Source organism: Mustela nivalis (genome assembly GCF_964662115.1).
Source record: "Mustela nivalis genome assembly, chromosome: 19".
Taxonomy (NCBI): Eukaryota; Metazoa; Chordata; class Mammalia; order Carnivora; family Mustelidae; genus Mustela; species Mustela nivalis.
The window spans coordinates 8,063,993-8,085,615 of record NC_139038.1 but is presented as its reverse complement, the minus strand read 5'-3'; the positions used below and the strand labels follow the sequence as shown (position 1 = coordinate 8,085,615).

Below are 21,623 nucleotides of genomic sequence, written 5' to 3'. Positions count from 1 at the left end.
GCCAATAGCTTGGCAGACGCTTGTTTGTAATCTTGTTCCAAAGTCCTTTCAAAGTGCTCAGGGACAGTCACAAGCTGAGTCAGACTGGTGATTTTCTGTTCTATTTTCTGCCTTTTTATCAATCCACTAATCTCAGAAGATAATCAGTTTACAGGAAGAACAGCTAGAGCAGGTTCGGCGACCTTTTTTATTGTATGGGACCTGCGTGCTTTCGGAAGACAATTTCCAGTTGGGTTTATTTGCCACAAATACATCTTTCTTGCGGTTCTGTGTTTGAATAAGAGACCCATACGGATGGGTCAGGGAAGGGAAGGGAAAGGTTTGAGGGGAGGTTTTAGAAGATCAGTTGCTATTTTGCAAGCCTTTTTTTTTTTTTTTTAATCCACAAGGGGACATGTTGAAGGTCGACGATTTTGGATATCTTCCTCAGGGTTATGTCAGCCTGCTTCCTTGCACTATTTTTTTAAAAAAAGATTTTGTTTATTTATTTGAGAGACAGAGCTCACAAGTAGGCAGAGGCAGGTAGAGGGGGGTGGGGAAGCAGGCTCCCCGCTGAGCAGAGAGCCGGATTGGGGACTCGATCCCAGGACCCTGAGATCATGACCCGAGCCAAAAGCAGAGGCCCAACCCGCTAGGCCACCCACTTCCTTGCACCATTTTTGGGGTTCACTGGGTCCCACCAGCTCGTGCACAAGCTGGTAGAGATCTGGCAGCCTGGGGTCAGGGGCTCTGACGAGGACTATACAGTTCACAGAAAACTTTCGGGGATCTTCCTGGGTTTAGGAAATTCTTGAACTCCGGCTGTCAGCTTGGTCTTTGACCAAGAAGGCAAAGGTACCTGAGGAGGGTCTCCTGAGATCTCAGTGGTTTTAGTTGATAAGGTAATTAATTGACCAACAGTCTTTTCAGAATGGGAAGGTAGTTCAGAGACAGGATTAGGAGAATGGGAGTCCTCCGGTCACTGATGGAGGGGACAGACCAGTTTTATCATCTGTTGTTTGAGGAATCTCGTGTGTCTTTAATTTTTTCACTAGCCTTGGCAATGAATTGTTTAAATGGAGGAATTTTGGAATCTTGAAGGCTTCTGGAAGCTTGTGCATGCCAGTTAAAACGAATATCCCATTCTGGCGTTGAACTTGGCAATGCTTGCTTTCCTTTCAAGTGCATTTCTTAAATGATCTTGTCTTGCTGGAACGTTCCCCATAATGGCCATTATGATACTAGTTAACTTTTGTAAGATTTAGCCGTTTTTGTTTTTGTTTTTTTTCTTAAGATTTTATTTTTTTGACAGAGATCACAAGTAGATGGAGAGGCAGAGAAAGAGAGAGAGAAAAGCAGGCTCCCTGCTGAGCAGAGAGCCCCATGCGGGACTCGATCCCAGGACCCTGAGATCATGACCTGAGCCGAAGGCAGCGGCTTAACCCACTGAGCCACCCAGGTGCCCAGATTTAGCCGTTTTTGTAGCTACTTAGAGCTTTCAGAACCATAGTCGTTGGACAAAAAAATAAGCAGGTGTGCCAAAGGTAGTGTGTGCGCTCCGCTTCGGAATTGGGGGATTACTTACTTACTCACTTACTCAGGCTAAGCCTTCAGGTCTCTCAGAGCCAAACTGATACCTAAAAGGGCTGTGCGGCTGGGCTAGGGATTCTGTGGTGTTTTACAGTGAACCTCATCGCACAGAAATTTTTCTGAGTTTGGTGGGTAACCTAGGGTGCATGTAACCTATTTCATAATCCGCTTATCCTAACAGGAGTCCTTTTTTTTTTTTAAATTAACATACAATGTATTATTTGCCCCAGGGGTACAGGTCTGTGAATCATCAGTCTTACATAATTCACAGCGCTCACCATGGCACACACCGTCCCCAATGTCCGTCCCCCAGCCACCCCATCCCTCCCCCCCATACCCCCAGCAGTTTGTTTCCTGAGATTGGGTTTCCCTCCTATCTTCTTTAATCCCCCCCCCACGACCCTCCCCGCCCTGCCTCTCAAATTCCTCATATCCGAGAGATCACACAATCATTGTCTTTCTCTACTTATTTTCGCTCAGCATAATACCCTCTAGTTCCATCCACGTCGTTGCAAATGGCAAGATTTTGGTTTTTTGATGGCTGCATAGTATCCCATTGTATACATAGACCACATCTTCTTTGTCCATTTGTCTGTGGACGGACATCTAGGTTCTTTCCATAGTTTGGCTATTGTGGACGTTGCTGCTATAAGCATCCAGGTGCACCTGTCTCTTCGGATCACTGTATTTAGATCTTTAGGGTAAATACCCAGTAATGCGATTGCTGGGTCATAGGGCAGCTCTATTTTCAACTTTTTGAGGAACCTCCATGCTGTTTTCCAGAGTGGCTGCACCAGCTTGCATTCCCACCAACAGTGTAGGAGGGTTCTCCTTTCTCTGCATCCTCGCCAGCATCTGTCGTTTCCTGACTTGTTAATTTTAGCCATTCTGACTGGTGTGAGGTGGTATCTCATTGTGGTTTTGATTTGTAGTTCCCTGATGCCGAGTGATGTGGAGCATTTTTTCATGTGTCTCTAATGGGAGTCTTTGGGTTAGGTGATGAGCCCTCTAACAACTGTGAAATGCTCAACCAGTCCTCACCAATTTTGTGGCTGTTTCCAAGATCCCCATTATCAATAAACTTTGTACAAAACAACACAAACAAACTTGTGCACCTTAGTATGTCGGCAGTAACCAAGAGATGCTGTGTCCTGGCCCAAAGGAGGCCCAAAGAAGGTCCTGCGTGTGCCCCCACCAATTCCCAGTGTGGAATCTGGGGACAGAACTAGGGGTTTTCCACTCAAAGCAGGTAAAATACTAGGTAATCGCCGCTTCAATTCTAGCAGCTTCCATCATGGAAGTGACCGCAGAGCCGATTAGTTCAGGAGCCCAAACCAAAGAGAGTGGGGCTCAGAACTGAGAGGAACTTGGCCCGGCCCTTGGAAATTGCAAGAAAAGGAGAGAACTCAGGAAGGTTCGTACGTGCCAGGCTTGTGTTTCTCGTTGTCCCCGAAGCCCTTGGAAGTTCCCATCGCGGCCACTAGGTCTGATAAATCACAAAGCTCAGCCGAATAGATTTAAAGATCTAATTGGCTTTATTCAGCAATTCATGGTCCGGGCAGCCTCCCGGCTGGCAAGCAGAAAGGTGGTCGGAGGAGCTACAAAATGGGAAATTCTGCCTTTTTATAGGCAGAAGGGGGCAGAAAAAGGAAGTTTCTAACAAAGAGTGGATTGTTTTGGCAAGGTCACCCTGGGCTGGGGGAAGGCCAGGGGTCCGTCAGGCAGAGGGCCTCACTAGTGCTGACCAGGCAGTCCCAGATGGATGGCTTAAAGGTTATATTCCTGGAAGAAGCCGAAACTGTAGTTCGGCGAGCTAGTGAGTCTGTGTAGTTAGCACAAGTGACTCCATTTTGGGCCTGTTGTCTCTCTTTTTTAAAATTTAACCCTGATCACTGGGTGTTAGACTCATTTTCTCCGGGTTCGCTGCCCTACAGACTTCTCTGGGCCCCGGTTCTTGACCTCAGCAAACCCTAGCCTCTGGGCCTCCACCTTCCCACTGGCTGACCCGTCCTTCCTGCCCGCCCCCGCCCTGCCTCCTCCCCGCCCCCCGCCCTGGGCTCTCTCTAGGAGGCCCCGAGCTAATCAGGCTGATGATCACCCAGGTCCAATTCCACTTTCTCTGGCTACGAGACGCAGTAAATTTCCTTCACTGCTTGGCTCCCCAGCGAGCCCTGCCTCTTGTCAGGCAGCCGCCAGCTCCCCCCGCCTGCTGTATCCTCACAGATGAACCAGGCCTGCCCAGCCCGGGGGTGAGATCTAAGCGCCAGAGTCACACCGCCCTCAGCAGCAAAATGCAACTGTCACGTCTTCCCAAGCCAGTAAAATCTCTGCGGATCTAAATGCCTTAGTGTTTTCCAAACGTCTGTACTAGAATCTGCCTGCAAGAGAGCTGAGCCCTGGAGAACGCCTTGGAAAATTATTTCCAAGGGTGGAAGAGTGGCATTGGTCTTAGCTTCTCATCAGGGAATGGCCCTTCCAGCGCCCAGACCCATTTCACACTTGCCCCACCGGCAGGGGCTTGGGGTGGCTGGAAGTGACTTGGAAAGACCCAGAGAAGGCCACGGAGAGAGACGGGGATCTCCTATAGATTCCAGAACCCAGGGCCCTCTGCTGCCTTTCTTCCTGCCTTGATCTCCTCCAGAGAGGGAAAGGCTTAGCCGTGACAGGGAAGGAGAAAACCGGGATGTATGAGAGGCCGTGGTGTGCACAGTCTGAGCTAAATTCTCCGGCTCTAGAGTGGGTTTTCCAGGGCACCCGGCTTGCTCAGTCTGAGAGGCATGCAGCCCTTGGTCTCGGGGGTCATGAGTTTGAGCCCCACGTTGGGTGGAGAGATTGTCTCTTAAAAAAAAAAAAAAAGGTGCTTTCCATAAGACTAGAAAATGTTTTTTTTTTAAAAAAAAATCAGCTGAGTAAATTTGAAGATCTAATTGACTTAAGTCAATGATTCAGAGCTGGGGCCGCATCCCATCTGGCAAGCCAGAAAGGTGCTTCTGAGGAGCTATTCAAAATGGAAAGCTTTTGTAAGCAGAAGGGGGCAGAAAAAGGAAGTTTCTAACAAAGAGTGGATTGTTTCAGGCAAGGTCACCCACACTTGCGGGAAGAACAGGGGTCTGTCCGGCCGATCACCTCCCCAGTGCAGATCAGAGAGTTCCAGATTGGCCAGTTAAAGGTCACAGTCCTGGGAGAGGCGGACACCGCAATTACGCAATTACGGTAGGCGCTAAGTCTTCGTTTGACAGGGGCTTCGCACAAGTGACTCCATTTGGGGCTTGTTTTTCTTTTCTTTTTTTTTCCTTTGTCAACAGACATAAGCGTGTACGAAGCAATCAGAGAACATGAATTCCATTATGTCATGTTGACCCGAGCCGGAAGGACAGCTTTGTGAAAATGAGTCTTGATTCGGTTAAGTTTAACGGGCATTAATAGTGTCTTTGATGTGCAAGGCACTGTGTTAGGCACTCGGGGGTGGGGGGGATGGAGGGGAACAGAGCCACATCCTCCCCCTGTGGGGACAGATATGTCGGGAAAATTATGAGGATGACGGAGGTGTGCACAACAGTGTGAAGGTGCGATGGACTGTGTCTGTGTCCCCTCGAAATGCGTATGTGGGAGCCCCCCCTCCTTCCCCACCATGTGACAGTGTTTGGAGGCAGGGAGTCTGGGAGGGAGCAGTTAGGTGAGGCCTTGATGATGGGGCACCGATCTGATGGGATTAGTGCCCTCCTAAGAGGAGACACCAGAGAGCTTGCTTTTTTTGTGACCTTCCCCCTCCCCGCTGTACTGTGTGTGTGTGTGTGTGTGTGTGTGTGTGTGTGTGAAACAAAAAAGCACTCATGTGAGCACACAAGAGGTAGGCCGGTCTGCAAACCAAGAAGAGATTCCCTCAGCTGAACATGATCTTGCTGGCACCCGGATCTTGGACTTCCAGCCTCTAGAATGGTGAGAAAATTAGCGTCTGCTGTTTAAGGCACCCAGTGTTGGCATTTTTGTTATGACAACCCACACGGACGAAGACAGGGAGGCACAGATGGGAGAGGTTGTGAAGGGTTCTATCACGGGGGGCTTCCCGGAGGAGGTGAAGTTGGTGTTGCAAGATGAGTCAGGTTCTACAGAGGAAGGTGTGAAAGGGCATTGCAGGCTGAAGCAGCAGCCGAGGGGACAGAGTGGCATTTCATCTGTCCATGCGGTGAGGTCGTAGAGCTCCTGGAGGTGAGGGAGGGATGGTTCTAGGGAACTTGAAGACACTGAGGAGCATGGATCTTGCTTTACTACGAGGGTGGGAGCATCCGGGTTCTTGAGCAGGTGAACAGCACAACTGGGAAGGAGCCACTGGCTGCACAGGAGGGAGGAAGGGCTGGCAGGAGGGGAGGCCCAGGGGCATCAGCCATGAGGCTGACCAGGCTATGGACTGGGCCAGAGGTGATGCCTAAAGACCCGCAAGTCAGGGCAAGAGTGGCCCCCAAGGGTAGTGGTAGGACGTGGAACCATGTAACTGTGGGGGCGATGCCGGCGGCCAAAGGTGAGCCTGGAGGGCTGGTTCCCAAGTTCCTTTTTGCCTTTAAGCCTCCAACAGCCCCTCTTCTTCACACCCGGTGTTCCCAGCCCCAGTCTTCTTTCGTGCATCTCTGTGCCCTTGTGTTTCTGCAAGATGACAGAGCCTGCGTTTCATCTGCCCCCAGTCCAGCCGATGGCTCTCCTATGGCTGCACGACGAGAGGAAGGGGAGGGAAGGGGCACTGGGGAGAGAACTGTGAGGGCGATGCTGATGGAGCCGTAACCAACGTTCCTTCCCGCCTGCCGAGAAACTTCTATGTGCCAGGCTTTGTTCCACGCACTCTACAGGCATTAATCTGGTTAGTCCCAAGAGTGGCCCCGCAGGGAGGGCGCGTAACTGATGGTCAAGAACACAGGCTTGACGGCCAGACTCCCTGGTCTGTAACTCCTCTTTCACACTGACTACACGACCTTGGGCAAGTGACGGGGTGTGACCTGGCCTTGACCCCTTCCTCTGTACAATGGGGATAATGATCGGTCCCACTTCATAGGGTCGTAGGAATAAATGCGTTCGAGTGTACAATGGTGACATGGTGACGGGCGCGAAGGGAGTGGTCAGTTTTTTCAGATAAGAGAACTGAGGTCCAGAGAGAAGTTACTTTCCCAGGTTCACTCAGGCAGTAAGTTGGACCCAGACCAGCCTGCTTGTCCACGAAGCAGATGTGACAAGAGCAGGAAGGAGTTGAGGCAGATAATGTGGTTCTAGATGGGATACAGGGTCTCAGCTTTTTTAAACGGTCCCTCCCATGACCATGGACGCCTTGGCCTGTGTGAAGCAGGAAGCAGGTCTGAAAAGGAAGACAGCTGGATTCTGCCCGGGCTATAAAATGAATGTCTGCCCCCCCCCCCCAACACACTCACACAAATTCATAGGTTGAAACCTAATCTCCAAGGTGATGATGCTAGCAGGAGGGTGGAGAGGGGGACGCTTGGGAGTTGATGAGGTTGTGAGGACGGAGCCCTTCTGAGTGGGATCAGTGCCCTTACAGAAGACCCCAGAGAGCTCCCTCACTCCTTTTGCCCTGCCAGGACACAACAAAGAGCTGTCTGTGCATCAGGAACCCAATCTGTCAGCACCTTGATCTTGGCCTCTAGAATTGTGAGAAATAAATGTGTGTTGTTTACAAGCCACCGAGCCAAATGGACTAAGCCCGGTTTTAAGAGCTGGGGATTTCGATGGCTTTCTGATTGGGGGTTGGGGGAGGTGGGGGTGGGGAGGAACCAAGAGGGGGATGGTGGGGGGGGGGTGCCGACTGGTGCCTGCAGCTGCTCCGAGTGACCGTGAGGGGGCAGCAGAGGCTAGGCTCTGTTTTCAGCTTAAGGTTTAAATGGGGTCTCCTGTGGGAGACACCATCCAGAACAAACTAAGTCCTGAGCTGCGTGGCCCGAATCGCGATCAAGCACCCTGAACATGTGAAGTGGGACAGCAGTAAGGGGACTTTAGGAAGAACCTAGTCCTTTCGCAGCAAAAGGCGAGTTTGAGTCTGAATGATCAAATATGCTTTTTCCCCAGATTTAACACAGCGTGTGGATTAGAAAGCTGGAAATAAGACCCAGGACTCCATCTCTGCAAATCTACGGGAAGAAACACAAGCCCATTTCCAGAAGAAGCAGCAAATTCACCACACCCTGCATCCTGAGGGAGAGGAGGTGAGAGAGCTTTGCAGGGGAAAAACAGGGGCCAGTGTAGGGTGTCAACTGCAGAAAGGACTGGGAACCATGCAAAATTTAATGAATTTGCTTTCACTGTTTTTAGTTATTAGAAATATATATTATATTGACTAATAAAAAATCAGAACGGACAGATAAATATTAGAACTTTAAAAATACTTATAATCCTATATATTCAAAGAAACTGAATGGTTTAAAGCATTTTCCATGAAAATGAAGTACAATAAATCCTACAAGACATTCTGTATAATGTAGAGTCCTGTGTTTGAGCTGTCGTTGAGGTAAGGGGTGGGTTGGACGCTGTCCTTGGTGCTGAAGTGGGGTGGGCAGGAGGGGTGCCTCGCCTGAGATCATAACCAGCCCATCGGCGTTTCCATGGTTTCCTGTTTGTGAGTTTCCCAGCACTATACTCTCCCCTCTTCCTCCTTGGTATGGCTTTTGTTTTTCATCCAGTTCCATGAATGCTCTCAATGGGGAAAAGTTCCACCAGGCTTGGCCAAAGTGAGCTCTGCTCACTCTCACACCCCACAGCTCCATGTGGGAGCTGCCTTAAATCGACGTCATCATCACCTGAGGCCTCTGAATTCTGATCTGGAAAGAGAGACAGAACCAGGTGAGGGCTAGGCTTATAAGGAACCTGGGATTTGGAAACATAAGTGTTGGGACTGGGGAAGTGGTCAGCTTAGAGTCTAGAACAAATCAACTGTCTCCCCCCACCACCAGCTTAACTCTCAACTTAGGTAGCTTTAAAGGCATTCTAGTGAGGGAGTGTGTCTTTGCCCCAAGGCTTTCCCTAGGGAGTACAGTGCCTGAAGCCAACACACTCCTTCCGAAGTGGGAATACTATGAGCTCATTTCTTCAGCCCTGGAACATTCATCCAGTTGGAATGAAATCAAGGTCGCAACAATGAGTGGTCACCTCTTGCCAAGTGACCAATCTTGGTCTCAGCCCTAGTGAGACATCCTGACTTTATGTACCTCCTGAGGTGGTGCAGTAGCTTTATTTTTCCATGACGGTTGTTTAACAGAAACGTCTAAACTGAGGCTAATCAAGCCTCTAGGCCTAACCGCCAGTTCACAGGAAGAACAGAGGCTTGAGGGACAGCATGGGGAAATAATCAGACTCAAAATGTGGGACGTTCCTTAAGACAACCATCCTAGACTCTTAAAAAAAAAAAAAACAATAAATGTAAAAGGTAGGAATCGGTTCTAGATTAAAAAGACCAACGTGACACAACAAAAGTCAGTGTGTGAAATTTGTTCATATTCCAAAAACTAGTAATCGCTCTTGGATTCATTGGAAAAATGGATACGGGGTGATACTGTGCAATTATCATCAACTTGTTGGGAATGCTAATGGTATTTGGGGTGTGTACCGAAGTGTTTTATGACTTTTATCATTTTATCAAATGTCATAATGTTTGCAACTGACTGCCAGGTGTTCCAGCAAAGTTTGATGAGAATGTGTATCATAGTTGTACACGCTGTGCCATAAGACGAAAACGTGGCAACACGTTAAACACTGGGGATTTAGGTGGGGTGTTCAGTGCACCACTATTCTGACTTTTATGTGGGTTTGAAAAGTAAAACAGTTAAGGGGCGCCTGGGCGGCTCAGTGGGTTAAAGCCTCTGCCTTCGGCTCGGCAGGGTCCTGGGATCGAGCCCCGCATCGGGCTCTCTGCTCAGCGGGGAGCCTGTTTCCCTCTCTCTCTGCCTGCCTCTCTGCCTACTTGTGATCGCTATCTGTCAAATAAATAAATAAAATCTTTAAACTGTTTTCCTTTTCCTTTTTTTAAATTAACTAAATTGGCCATCACGACCTACTTGACATGGAAAGAAATTTCTGCACCTGGAGCCCCAGGCGTCTCGGGCAGGTCGACCCCACCTTGCTGCTTAGTTCCTTCTCCCCCCTCTGCTGCCACCCCAAGTTACTGCTCACTTCCCGGCAAGGCACACCTAGATGTCACCTGGACGAGCAAACCGTAAACACAACTTTGCTTTCCTCAAGGGCCCCCCCCGTGGTAGGAGAGGACACGGGGCCTCAGCGCAGAGGGAGGCGAGCGTCTCACCTGGGTTTCCGAGTCTATGTGGTCCAGGGAGGGCTGGAAGTTGCTATAGATGGATTCCAAGTGCACGGAGTCGTCTCGATCTGGAGGGAAGGGAGCCCATGGAAGCGGCCGGTTAGAAGACAAGCCCCCGTCTCTCCCTCTGACGTCACCCGCCGCAGGGCCAGAATTTCTTTGTGTACTTCCCCATGCTTTTGCCTTCGTCCTGGCTCTGCCTTCCATGCACAGGAAACCGCCAGTTTTTTTTTTTTTTTTAATTCCCTCTTTTAGCTGGAGTGTTTAACCCACGTATAATTGTCGTTGTTGATGGGGCAGATTATGGTCTCCCTTATTTTATGCTTCCTGTCTGTCACCCCTTTCCTGATCATCTGTTCCCCCTTTCTTGCTTTTTGGTGGGTTCACGAAAATGGTCTCCTCATTCTACATTTCGCTTCTTTGGAATGTAAAGACTCGATCTGTAGGAATTTTAACACGGACATTTAAGTTTGCCACTTGGCGGAGAGGGAAATCACTGCTCGGTGAGCCCCCCCACTGCCAGGTGGGGCCTGTGCATGTCCACACAGGTAGGTTTGAGTGCTGGAGAAATCAAGCCCATCGGCAACCTCGCGTCCCCCCGTGGTCGTGATCCAGGGCCTGACAGGAGCCACGGGTGGAAATAGGGGTACAGATGTGGAACCCACTGTTTTAGAGATGAAAATACTGTTCTCTCTGCTCTTTTACGTCTTCCCATGTCCTCTCATGTCTGTCTCCACACTTTGAGACATTCTGAGCGCACTGAGGACTTCCAGTACCTTCATTGATGTCAAAGCCAATGTTTCGGAAGGTTCCAGGTGCGGGCCGTCCGTCTTCTTCATGCCACATGTACAACTGAGACACTCTAGACTTTTGCCTGTTGACAGAAACACCAAAGAGATTCCACGATGATCAGGGAACGGGATTTGGGGCCTGGTTGGGTCCCTCTTAGCTCCCCCAGCGTCTACCCCGAGGACCAGTGAGTGAAGGCAGAGGGACCAGAAAAGGAGCGGGAGCTGGAGGCCAGAGGCGGCGGCGGCAGCGGCGACTCACCTTCTCAGCTCCCTCTTGGAACGGAACATGAATATGGAGAGAACACCCAGCACGAGGAGCAGGACGGCGCCGGCTGCCCCCACGAGCCCGTACACCAGGCTCTTCTGGGTGCTGAACTCACAGGTTTCCCCACTGTACCAGTGGGTGTCCGTGGTCAAGCAGCTGAGAGGGACAGAGGGGGCAGATGGAGGGGCGTTCTGAGTGAGAGGCAGCCGACAGCCACAGCCTCCCTGCCTCAGATCTGGCCCCGGGCCCGTGGGAGCTTGATGAGGAGAAGGTGAGGGCGACCTCGCTGGGGCGCAGAGCCCGGAGGGGGCGGGCAGAGGCCAAGTCCAGCTTCCACGGCGCAGGCCTCAGAGAGGCCCGGGACTCAGCCCAGTACTTTTAGGTTGTGCAGCCCAGGATCTAGAGCAGTCAGCCCCGCTCTCGTGTTGCCCTGGGCTGTACCCAGGAACTGGAGACCCCAATGGCAACCTTCTTCTCCGCCACCAACCGTCATGTTCTCAGCCTCTCCCTTTCCATCGGGAAAAGCAAATCCCTTCCGGGAACCCCAGCACACACTGCGCCTCCGGAACCGCCCTCCCCTCCCTGGAGACACCCTGCCTAAGCCCTGTTCCTCTCCTCCCCACACCAACCCGCAAAAATCCTCCTTCTGGAAACCTGCCCAGGACCTGAACAGCAACTCAGGCCTTTGCACATGGGCCACTCCTTCCCCCTGGTGTCTCTCTGGTTTTGTTTGAGTAGCCAGAGCCTGCGGCTGGTCTTTTACAGGCTTTCTGCCCTCCCCGTGGGGATGGGCTGCCTTCTCATTGCTTTGGCCGCGGACTCTCCCCCTGGAAGCCGGGCTCTATCCTCCCCACCTGACTGGGAGTTTCCCGAAGCTGAGGCTTTCCTTCTGCTTCCCCAGAGCTGGTCCCAGTCCTGACTCCACTGCACAAGCCCCGGGGAGGGCCCCGTCCTGGACCTGGCCTCGGGGTTCCGGCGACACCCAAGGGAGGCCAGGACCCACTAGGTCGCTGGGCCCGGAGGCGGGTCCCGGAGGGCCGGGGACACTCACAAGCACCGAGGGCCGCTGCGCTCCAACTGGCACTTCCCGAAGTTGCAGTCCAGGGAGGTGTTGAAGCCGGGCATGCAGCGGGTGATGCAGTACGGCTTCTCCTCCTTGTATGCCAGGAAGAAGTAGGCGGCGTAGTCTTTCCCAGCCCTCTCCTGGCATTCCTCTGCGGGCCGCGGAGGAGTTGCGGTGACCAGGCCGCCAGGCACCTGTGTGCCTCCCCCGACCCACCCGGGAGCGCCACCTCCCCACCCCCCACTCCCCGCCCCCGCCCCTCCCCCGCGCTGGTCACCTACTTTCGGGGTTGTAATCAACTATAAAACTTTGCACCTTGGTGGCAGTGTTGTTGTAACACAGTATACCTGTGGAAGGAAAAACATAGAGCCCCTGGAAGCAAACTCCTTTAGTGGGGGCAGTGGAGCGAGGAGTGAGGCTGTTAGGACAGTCCCGCACATGGGAAGGACAGCCTCGAGCCCTGCTCCCCGAACAATGACCCTCGAAGGGTCCCCACACCACTCAGGACGTTCCGAAGAGCGCTCTGCATCCCAAGCCATGCTTCTGCTCGCCTCCCCACAGACCCGGGCCCGCCAGGACTGAGCCCCCGAAAGATCCCGCGGGACCCCTTCCAGCCGCCCCCTCCCTCCCTAGGAACTTACTTGAGCAGCTATTATTTCTGCTGATTTGCTCCGTGGTTACTTTCTGGATTTTTTCCGTCACTTGCTCGGTGACCTTCGAGAAAACTTCCTTGTATTCTGGGGTGAAGTTGGTCTTCAGGAGGACTTCATGTTCCACCACAATACTGCCGGCCCTGAGGAGAGAAAAGGATGTCTGTGAGCGGCCTTCCAGGTCATAACAGACGCTCGCTTCTCTGACCCCTTGTCCCGGGCACGATATGCCCTTTGCCCCGACGGGAAGGCAGAGCTGGGGGAGGGGCGGTTGAAATGACCCCCCAGGGTTCCCTGGGTGAAGGCTCATTCCAGGCACAGTGCTAGGCACTTCCCCATAGGCCTCACACCACGACTTGCGCCTAAGGGGACTGTCTCAAAGGTTAGCGTCTAGGCAGCCCTGTGTGGAAGTCTCAGGAAGGCTCAAGGGCAAAGATGCACAGAGGCACCACAGGAGATGGTCCTCCCGGTGCCATCAGATGCGTTCCAGCAGGGGACTGGGCCGCTGCTGGCAAGGGGTCCTTAAGACGTAGGAGGACACCGGGGACTCACAGGAGTCACGAGTTGCTGGGGGGAGGGCTGCAGAAGGTCTGTGAGCCTCTTAAGAGTGCACAAATTAAAAAAAAGAAAAGGGTGCACAGATTGGAAGCTCATATGTGCGTATTTTCTACTCATAAACACTTCCATCAATTCTAAAACGAATCTCTGACACCTAGAAAGTTAAAATTTTAGCCAGCAGTCTCTTCCGACTCTCTGCTTAGGAGCTAGGAGCAGCCGGAGGCAAGGCCACCAAGAAAGCGTGGCTTCAGACACGCTCACAGCTTCCAGCGGCTTCTTTCTCTCGTCCCTCGCTCCACATCCCCGGAGCGGTCCATCTTCTGCGCGTGCAGAGCAGGGTCGGGAATGCCGGGAAGTCGACGAACGTCTAGCCCCGACTCTAGAACGCCAACCGCTCCTCGCGCGCGCGCGCGTGGGGGCGGGGATCCACGGCACCCCAAGAATGAGCTGTTTGCCTTTAAAAACACAGCAACAAGTCCAGCTTCCCGTGCTTATAATTCCAGATTCCTAAATCATGGAAGCCAAAAGCACTCTTTTGCCCTTGCTTTCTCCTTTCCACTACATTCAGAGGCTCAAACATAAACAGAAGACTGGGGGAAGGGGGCAATACTCCTGAGCAACGCGAGGCGTCGACAATCCAGGATAACAGAGTTAAACGAGAGAATGATGATACTCATGTAACATACACGATCGTGGAATTAAAATAGCCTGTAGAGTAACGAGCTAGAGGGGACCAGGGCAACGTGGAGCTCAAGGCCATCTTTCCCTAGAAGGACAAGGGGGTCAAGAAAGCCATGTTGGATGGGGCGCTTGGGTGGCTCAGTTGGTTGCACGACTGCCTTCGGCTCAGGTCATGATCCCGGAGTCCCGGGATCGAGTCCCGCATCGGGCTCCCAGCTCCATGGGGCGTCTGCTTCTCCCTCTGACCTCCTCTTTGCTCATGCTCTCTCTCACCGTCTCTCTCTCAAATAAATAAATAAATAAATAAAATCTTAAAAAAAAAAAAAAGAAAAAAAAAGAAAGCCATGTTGGGGGCACCTGGGTGGCTCAGCGGGTTAAAGCCTCTGCCTTCGGCTCAGGTCATGATCCCGCGGTCCTGGGATCAAACCCCGCATCGGGCTCTCTGCTCAGCGGGGAGCCTGCTTCCTCCTCTCTCTCTGCCTGCCTCTCTGCCTACGTGTGATCTCTGTCTGTCAAATAAATAAATAAAATCTTAAAAAAAAAAAAAAAAAAAGCCGAGGCTGATAACCGGGCTGAAATTCTGCAGGGCGGGAGGCAGAATCCTGTGCGCGGGGGCGGGGCGGAAGTTAACACGGGCCAGCTGTGGTCTCCGACACATTTGCCCTGGGGTTTCCTCCCAGGCTAAGTTACTGGGCTTCATCTCTGAAGACAAGTGCGGTGTCCGCCACACAGGCTGCAGCCTGCAGGGCTTCTCGTGTATCAGCGTCTTCAGCGTAAGAGGACCTGGGCGTGAGGCCGCGCCCTCCCACCCCATCAGTGACCCCCCCAGGCAGCCCAGTGCCCGTCTCTGGGTCTCTGTCTCTTCATCTGCTGGCCTCTCCCACAGGGTGGTTAGGAGCTTCCAAATTGGAAAATACACATGAAACCGTAATTGTTGGAGTGTGTTACGGGCTGAATTGTGTTCCCCCAAAATCCGTGTGTTGAGGCCCTAATCCCCGGTCCCTCGGGACGCATCTGTATTTGGGGACAGGGTCTTTACAGATGCAAATAAGTTAAAATGAGCCTGTTGGGGTAGGTCTTAATCCAGTCTGAGTGGTGTCCTTGTAAGAAGAGGAAATTTGGGGTGGGGGGCGCCCGGCTGGATCAGTTGGAAAAGTGTGTGACTCTTGATCTCAGGTCATGAGTTCGAGCCCCATGCTGAGTGAAGAGATTGTCAAAAAAACAAAAACAACAACAACAAAAAAACTTAAAAGAAAAAAGGAGAAGACACGGAAATTCAGTCACACAAAGACACACAAGGCACATGCTTGAATAGAAAAAAAGCTGTAAGGATCCAACAAGAAGACGGTTGTCTACAGGCCAGAGAGAGACTCAGAAGAAACCCAACCCACCAAACACCTCGATCGTAAACTTCCAGCCTCCAGAACCATGAGAAATAAATTTCCAATGCTTGAGCCACCCAGTCTGGGGCATTTTGTTATGAGAGCCCTAGTCAGCTAACCTAGGGGCAGAGAACAGCCGTCTTTGTGACTGTGACTGCTGCTTCCACTGCAAAGACTTTCTTCCCGGGAGCCCTGGATACTTACGACAGCTTTGTGATGTTGACCCCTTGATACTCAGGGATTCCGGAATAAACTTTGTCCATCTGAAAGGCAAAGAGATCACCGTGTCATCGCAGAGGTCCCAACTTGGAGCCCGCCCGTCTTTCCCCAGGAGCTCGGGAAAGCAGACGCGGGCGGACGTGCTGCACCTCGCACTCCCTGTCCCGTGCTGGCAGTGGCACACGGTCCCGGTGGGTCGGGCCCTCCTCAGAGACCAGCCTCGCCGCGGGGGGCCCCCACTGCCCTTTCATGGAACCTTGTGTTGTCTTCCCACAAGCTCTCTGGCAAGCCCTGAGGAAAGGAGTGAGCTGAGAAACTCACAGACCTCTAACATGGGAACAGCCCCCACCGGCTTTCTTCACCTCCAGAGACGACTCCGGGAGAGCTGAGTGGCCCGCGGGGACCTGCATTCCCAGGCTCACCTCCTCTGTGAATATCGCACTGAAGTTCTGGAATTTTTCAGAATCCCGGTCTTCTAGATCTTTGGAGTACTCCATACTGGTCACTGTCACGGTCATTTCCATCTGGGCAGAGACAGTCTGCGGCGGAGAGTCTAAGGGGGTCGGACAGAAGCACCGCTTACCGAGGATGGAGCCCCCTCCTGCCCTTGAGCGCCCTCCCAAGGAGACCCACACCTCCAGCAATTCTGCCCTGGGCAGGGGAGTGGCCTGGGTCCAGCACCCACGACCCCCACTCAGGTCCCACCAGGGCGCCCCCAGAGGGTGGGGAGCACACAGCACTCCTCATGGTTTTGGGGTTGAGCCCAGGGGATCTCGGGTCCTACATTCTCCATGAGAATGCCACACACTTTTTGTTTTCTCCTCCATCACTCGCTCACTCGTCTCAAGTGTATTTTATGGTAAAATTCTGTATCAGGTTGTGTTTGGTTCCAAACCCATTCTTCTTGCTTTATTCATTTTTTTCCCGTTTCAACTTTCTTACCATTGAGTAAAATGGTTGCCCCCGGAAGAGGCCATGTTCCTGGGCATGTAGAAGGGCAGGAAGGGAGGCCCAGCGCCGGGGAGAGCGGGGCCCTGTGGTCTTACTCACTTATCTCAATGCTCGAGACCACCTCCTCGCACTTCGGCCCCTGGTAGAGGCTGGTGCACACACACTTGATTCCGTCCCACGAGCCGCCATTATAGCACTTTGGGACCTTGGTCTGGCACTGGTCTCCTTGGAAGCCGTTGGGGCAAATACAGGCCTGCCCGTTCCATGTCCCTCCATTTAAGCAGGTCCCTGAAAGGGACAAGGCCCCGGTTACCCACACGTATTTGCACAACATTCAGGCTCGCAACACATTCTCCCAAGCAACGCCTAGTCTGATACTCTCGTGAGACCCTGGGGTGGACGGGACAGTTAGGGCCATTCCCACTTTAGAGATGGGACAAGTGAAGTGGAGAGAAGCTTAGACACCTGCCCGAGGGTCCGTGTGGAGACCAGACTTGACCTGGTCTTGGAGAATTTCTGTATGATTTCCTTTAGCCCCGGAAAGAAAGGGACAGGAAACCAAGTGTTGTCAGGAGTGAGGGACAACACAGTCAAGGCTGAGGAATAGAAAAGAAGAAACAGAAACTCGGAGTACCCAGAGGGGCTTGACCAGTCTGGATCCCAGCAAGCCTGAGAACGAGTACGTCATCGTCTCTCCAACACCTGCTTCAGAAAAGCTCATACGGGAAACTGTTGGCCATCGTGACTATTCCTGATTCCTCTTTATTTTCTGGGATGTGGCGTTTGAGGGAGGAGGTGTAACCTCCCTCAACCTGCCTGGAAAAGTGACAGCTCTGCTCCCTTTGGCTTTTCCTTTTCTTTTTCTTTTTTTTTCTCTCTCTTTTTTAAAGATTTTATTTACTTATTTGCCAGAGAGGGAGAGCGAGCACAAGCAGGGGGCGGGACAGGCAGGGGGAGAAGCAGGTTCCCCGCTGAGCAGGGAGCCTGAGGCAGGACTCCATCTCAGGACTCAGGGATCATGACCTGAGCGAAGGCAGACGCTCAACTGGCTGAGCACTCCCAGACATCCCTCCCTTTGGCTTTTCTTGAAAAGAGCTATACCTGCCCTAACTAGTGTTCCAGGTGTGTTTGATCTAGGGAGCCACATGAGATAAGCACCTACTCTAGCAGACCAGCCCCACCTCGGCCTCCTGCTCTACTCCACTCCTCCCAGATACAGAGTGTGTGGGCCACACCCATGACCCATGACCGTCGGGTCACACAGCCTCTAGTGAACAGGCCTTTGATCCAAGACACTGAGGAAGAATGAAAGAGTCGAGTCAAGAGTGCCCTCCTGGTGACACGATAAAAATCCACGAATCCAAATCAGCCTCTCTCTCACTCTCTCTGCTGTGTGATACCGAAGATGTCCAGATCTTTTGTGCTCAGCAGCAAAAGCAACTATTGGGGTGTGTGACTTGTTGCCCAAGGGTCTACGGGGAAAGCCAAACTCCAGGGATTAAGAGGAAGATGAAGGGAGACTGTCTGCCCTCAGACAGGTGATCAGCACCAGCTGTGGACCTGGCGGTCATGCATTCACTACTGGACCCCTGTGGGACTTCCTAGGGATGCAAGGTCCAGACCTCCCCTCCGAGAACGCTCAGTACCTCCCCCTGACAACCAGAGAGTTCAACATGACGATGCCACACTGGAAAGACCAAAGAACGAAGCCACATAAAATAAAGGCCAGGAAAAGAATTCGCCAGAGGAAAAATTCCCAAGTGCTGAGAAAATGCAGTAGCCAGATGCTGAAGAAATTCATCTTCCTTAATTCAAGACAGGATTGCGAAGGGCCCCCGACAGACACAGACCGTATCTCTCTGGGCATATCTATGGTTCATCTAAACAAGTAAATGTCTTCAAGTGTTTTAACTAGTGTGTTTTTCTTAATGTATGGCAAATTTCCTCTCTCGCTTTGATAATACATCTCACAAATACAAAAGAATATTCTATAATATATGTGGTATATTATATATTATATAATGAGAGTATGTTTTTTTAAAGATGTTATTTATTTATTTCACAAATAGAGATCACAAGTAGGCAGAGAGGCAGGCAGAGAGAGAGAGAGAGGAGGAAGCAGGCTCCCCGCTGAGCAGAGAGCCCGACGCGGGGCTCAACCCTAGGACCCTAGGATCATGCCTGAGCCAAAGGCAGAGGCTTTAACCCACTGAGCCACCCAGGCGCCCCGTGACAGTATGTTTTAATGGTAGGTATGGACTGGGGCAGGTATCATCCTACCCAGAGCAAAGAAGTTGAGTTGAAGCTATAGAGACAGAGATAGACAGGGAGGCTTCAGGATATGAAAACATTCAAAGACACAGAGCAGAGCTCAGAGCTGATAAAAGTGAAACTACGTGGTTTCTATAGTGCATGAACAGCAAATAAGAAAAAATAAGTGAATGACAGCAGAGAGATAGAGGTTAACAGCACAGGTGAGTACAACTGGCACACCCTCGTCCAAAAAACAAAACAAAACAAAACAAAAATAAAAGAAACTTGGGACTTTAGCATGAGCAAAATATATGAGAAAAACCCTTAAAAAGAAACAAAATTGAAATGAAGATAAAAATTCATGAGATTATGGGATTTAAAACACAGTGGGACAGTTTCCCAGAGTAAAAAAGAAAGAAACGGACTGTGCACACACCTCATTGGGGACTCATGGGGTCCAGGTAAAGAGAGGTAAGCATGTTAAATGACAGAGAAAACCTAGCTCAAGAGACAGAGGGCACGACAGAGAAGACAGAGAAAGTGTTACAGCCCAGAAGACATCTGATCTCATGGTAAACAATTAATGGCAAAAGAAGAGTATGAAGGGGAAAATTTGAGAACCCAAGCAGGAAACTGAAGAGAAATGACAGCTGTAAGGGTAAAAAGAGACCGTTTACGGGTAGTGGTTGCAGAAGATGTTGAAGTATGGGTGCTTCTCATTGTACCAGTGGATGAGCTAGTGAATACAGTCGAGGTGACGGAGAATATAAGGCTGGAGGTGCTCCCATTAGAGGGAGTCGGAGTGGTGGGGGTACCTGTGGTGGTGGTGGTTCTTGTGGTACTACTGGCAGTGGGAGTCGGAGTGGTGGTGGTTCCTGCGGTGGTGGTGGTTCCCGTGGTGCTACTGGCAGTGGGAGTCGGAGTGGTGGTGGTTCCTGTGGTGGTGGTAGTTACTGTGGTGCTACTGGCAGAGGGAGTCGGACCGGTGGTGGTTCCTGTGGTGGTAGTGCTGGTGGTTTCTGTGGTGCTACTGGCAGTAGGAGTCGGAGTGGTGGTGGTTCCTGATGTGGTGGTGGTAAACGTGGTGCTACTGGAAGTGGTAGTCGGAGTGGTGGTGGTTCCTGATGTGGTGGTGGTTACCGTGGTGCTACTGGAAGTGGGTGTCGGAGTGGTTGTGCTTCCGGTGGAGGTTCCCGTGGTACTACTCGCAGTGGGAGTCGGAGTGGAGGTGGTTCCTGTGGTGGTGGTGGTTCCGGTGGTGCTACTGGCAGTGGGAGTCGGAGTGGTGGTGGTTCCTGATGTGGTGGAGGTTCCCGTGGTGCTACTGGCAGTGGCAGTCAGAGAGGTGGTGGTTTCAGTGATCGTGCTGGTTCCCGTGGTGCTACTGGCAGTGGTAGTCGGAGAGGTGGTGGTTTCGGTGGTTGTGGTGGTGCTTCCAGTGGGATTCGGAGTGGTGGTGGTTTCCGATGTGGTGGTGGTTACCGTGGTGCTACTGGCGGTGGTAGTCGGAGTGGTGGTGGTTCGTGTGGTGGTGGTGCTGGTGGTTTCTGTGGTGATACCTGCAGTGGGAGTCAGAGTGGTGGTGGTTCCTGTGGTGGTGGTGGTTCCTGTGGTGGTGGTGGTACCCGTGGTGCTACTGGCAGTGGGAGTAGGAGTGGTGCTGGTTCCTGTGGTGGTGGTGGTTCCCGTGGTGCTACTGGCAGTGGGAGTCGGAGTGGTGGTGGTTCCTGTGGTGGTGGTGGTTCCCGTGGTGCTACTCGCCGTGGGAGTAGGAGAGGTGTTTGTTCCTGTGGTGGTGGTGGTTACCATGGTGCTACTGGCAGTGGTAGTCAGAGTACTGGTGGTTCCTGATGTGGGTGTGGTGACCATGGTGCTACTGGCAGTGGTAGTCGGAGTGGTGGTGGCTACTGATGTGGAAGTGGTTACCGTGGTGCTACTGGGGGTGGTAGTTGGAGAGGTGGTGGTTCCTGTGGTGGTGGTGGTTTCTGTGGTGCTACTGGTAGTGGGAGTCAGATTGCTGGTGCTTCCGGTGGAGGTGGTGGTTCCTGTCGTGCTACTTGCCGTGGGAGTCGGAGTGGTGGTGGTTCCTGTGGTGGTGGTGGTTCCCGTGGTGCTACTGGCAGTGGGAGTAGGAGTGGTGCTGGTTCCTGTGGTGGTGGTGGTTCCCGTGGTGCTACTCGCAGTGGGAGTCGGAGTGGTGGTGGTTCCTATGGTGGTGGTGGTTACCATGGTGCTACTGGAGGTGGGAGACGGATTGGTGGTGGTTCCTGTGGTGGCGGTGGTTCCCGTGGTGCTACTCGCAGTGGGAGTTGGAGTGGTGGTGCTACCAGAAGTGGTGGTGGTTCCTGTGGTGCTACTGGCATTCGGAGTCGGAGTGGTGGTGGTTCCTGAGGTGGTGGTGGTTCCCGTGGTGCTACTGGCAGTGGTAGTGGGGGAGATGGTGGTTTCGGTGGTCGTGGTGGTGCTTCCAGTGGGAGTCGGAGTGGTGGTGCTACCAGAAGTGGTGGTGGTTCCCGTGGTGCTACTGGCAGTGGGAGTCGGAGTGGTGGTGGTTCCTGAGGTGGTGGTGGTTCCCGTGGTGCTACTGGCAGTGGTAGTGGGGGAGATGGTGGTTTCGGTGGTCGTGGTGGTGCTTCCAGTGGGAGTCGGAGTGGTGGTGGTTTCCGATGTGGTGGTGGTTACCGTGGTGCTACTGGAGGTGGTAGTCGGAGTGGTGGTGGTTCCTGTGGTGCTACTGGCAGTGGGAGTAGGAGTGGTGCTGGTTCCTGTGGTGGTGGTGGTTCCCGTGGTGCTACTGGCAGTGGGAGTCGGAGTGGTGGTGGTTCCTGTGGTGGTGGTGGTTCCCGTGGTGCTACTCGCCGTGGGAGTAGGAGAGGTGTTTGTTCCTGTGGTGGTGGTGGTTACCATGGTGCTACTGGCAGTGGTAGTCAGAGTAC

At 52.3% G+C, this 21,623-nt stretch overlaps 1 protein-coding gene and 1 long non-coding RNA gene across 3 annotated transcripts in view; one reads left to right on the top strand and one right to left on the bottom strand.

Moving 5' to 3' along the window:
- LOC309854165 overlaps positions 1 to 21,623 on the top strand; it is a 104,231-nt gene that overhangs the window by 49,868 nt on the left and 32,740 nt on the right. For both annotated transcript variants that reach the window (XR_014306110.1, XR_014306111.1), the window contains exon 2: positions 7,636 to 7,772. This is a non-coding gene — a long non-coding RNA (uncharacterized lncRNA). The remainder of the gene's footprint in view (positions 1 to 7,635; positions 7,773 to 21,623) is intronic.
- Positions 7,920 to 20,556, bottom strand: MUC17 (mucin 17, cell surface associated; the record flags this gene model as incomplete). Its single annotated transcript, XM_082713057.1, has 13 exons — positions 7,920 to 8,384; positions 9,863 to 9,942; positions 10,651 to 10,748; positions 10,925 to 11,086; positions 11,982 to 12,144; positions 12,275 to 12,340; positions 12,635 to 12,786; positions 15,469 to 15,527; positions 15,906 to 16,036; positions 16,534 to 16,722; positions 19,503 to 19,837; positions 20,073 to 20,176; positions 20,494 to 20,556. The coding sequence occupies 13 exons, from the start codon at positions 20,554 to 20,556 to the stop codon at positions 8,343 to 8,345; spliced, it is 1,644 nt and encodes a 547-aa protein (XP_082569183.1). The 3' UTR covers positions 7,920 to 8,342.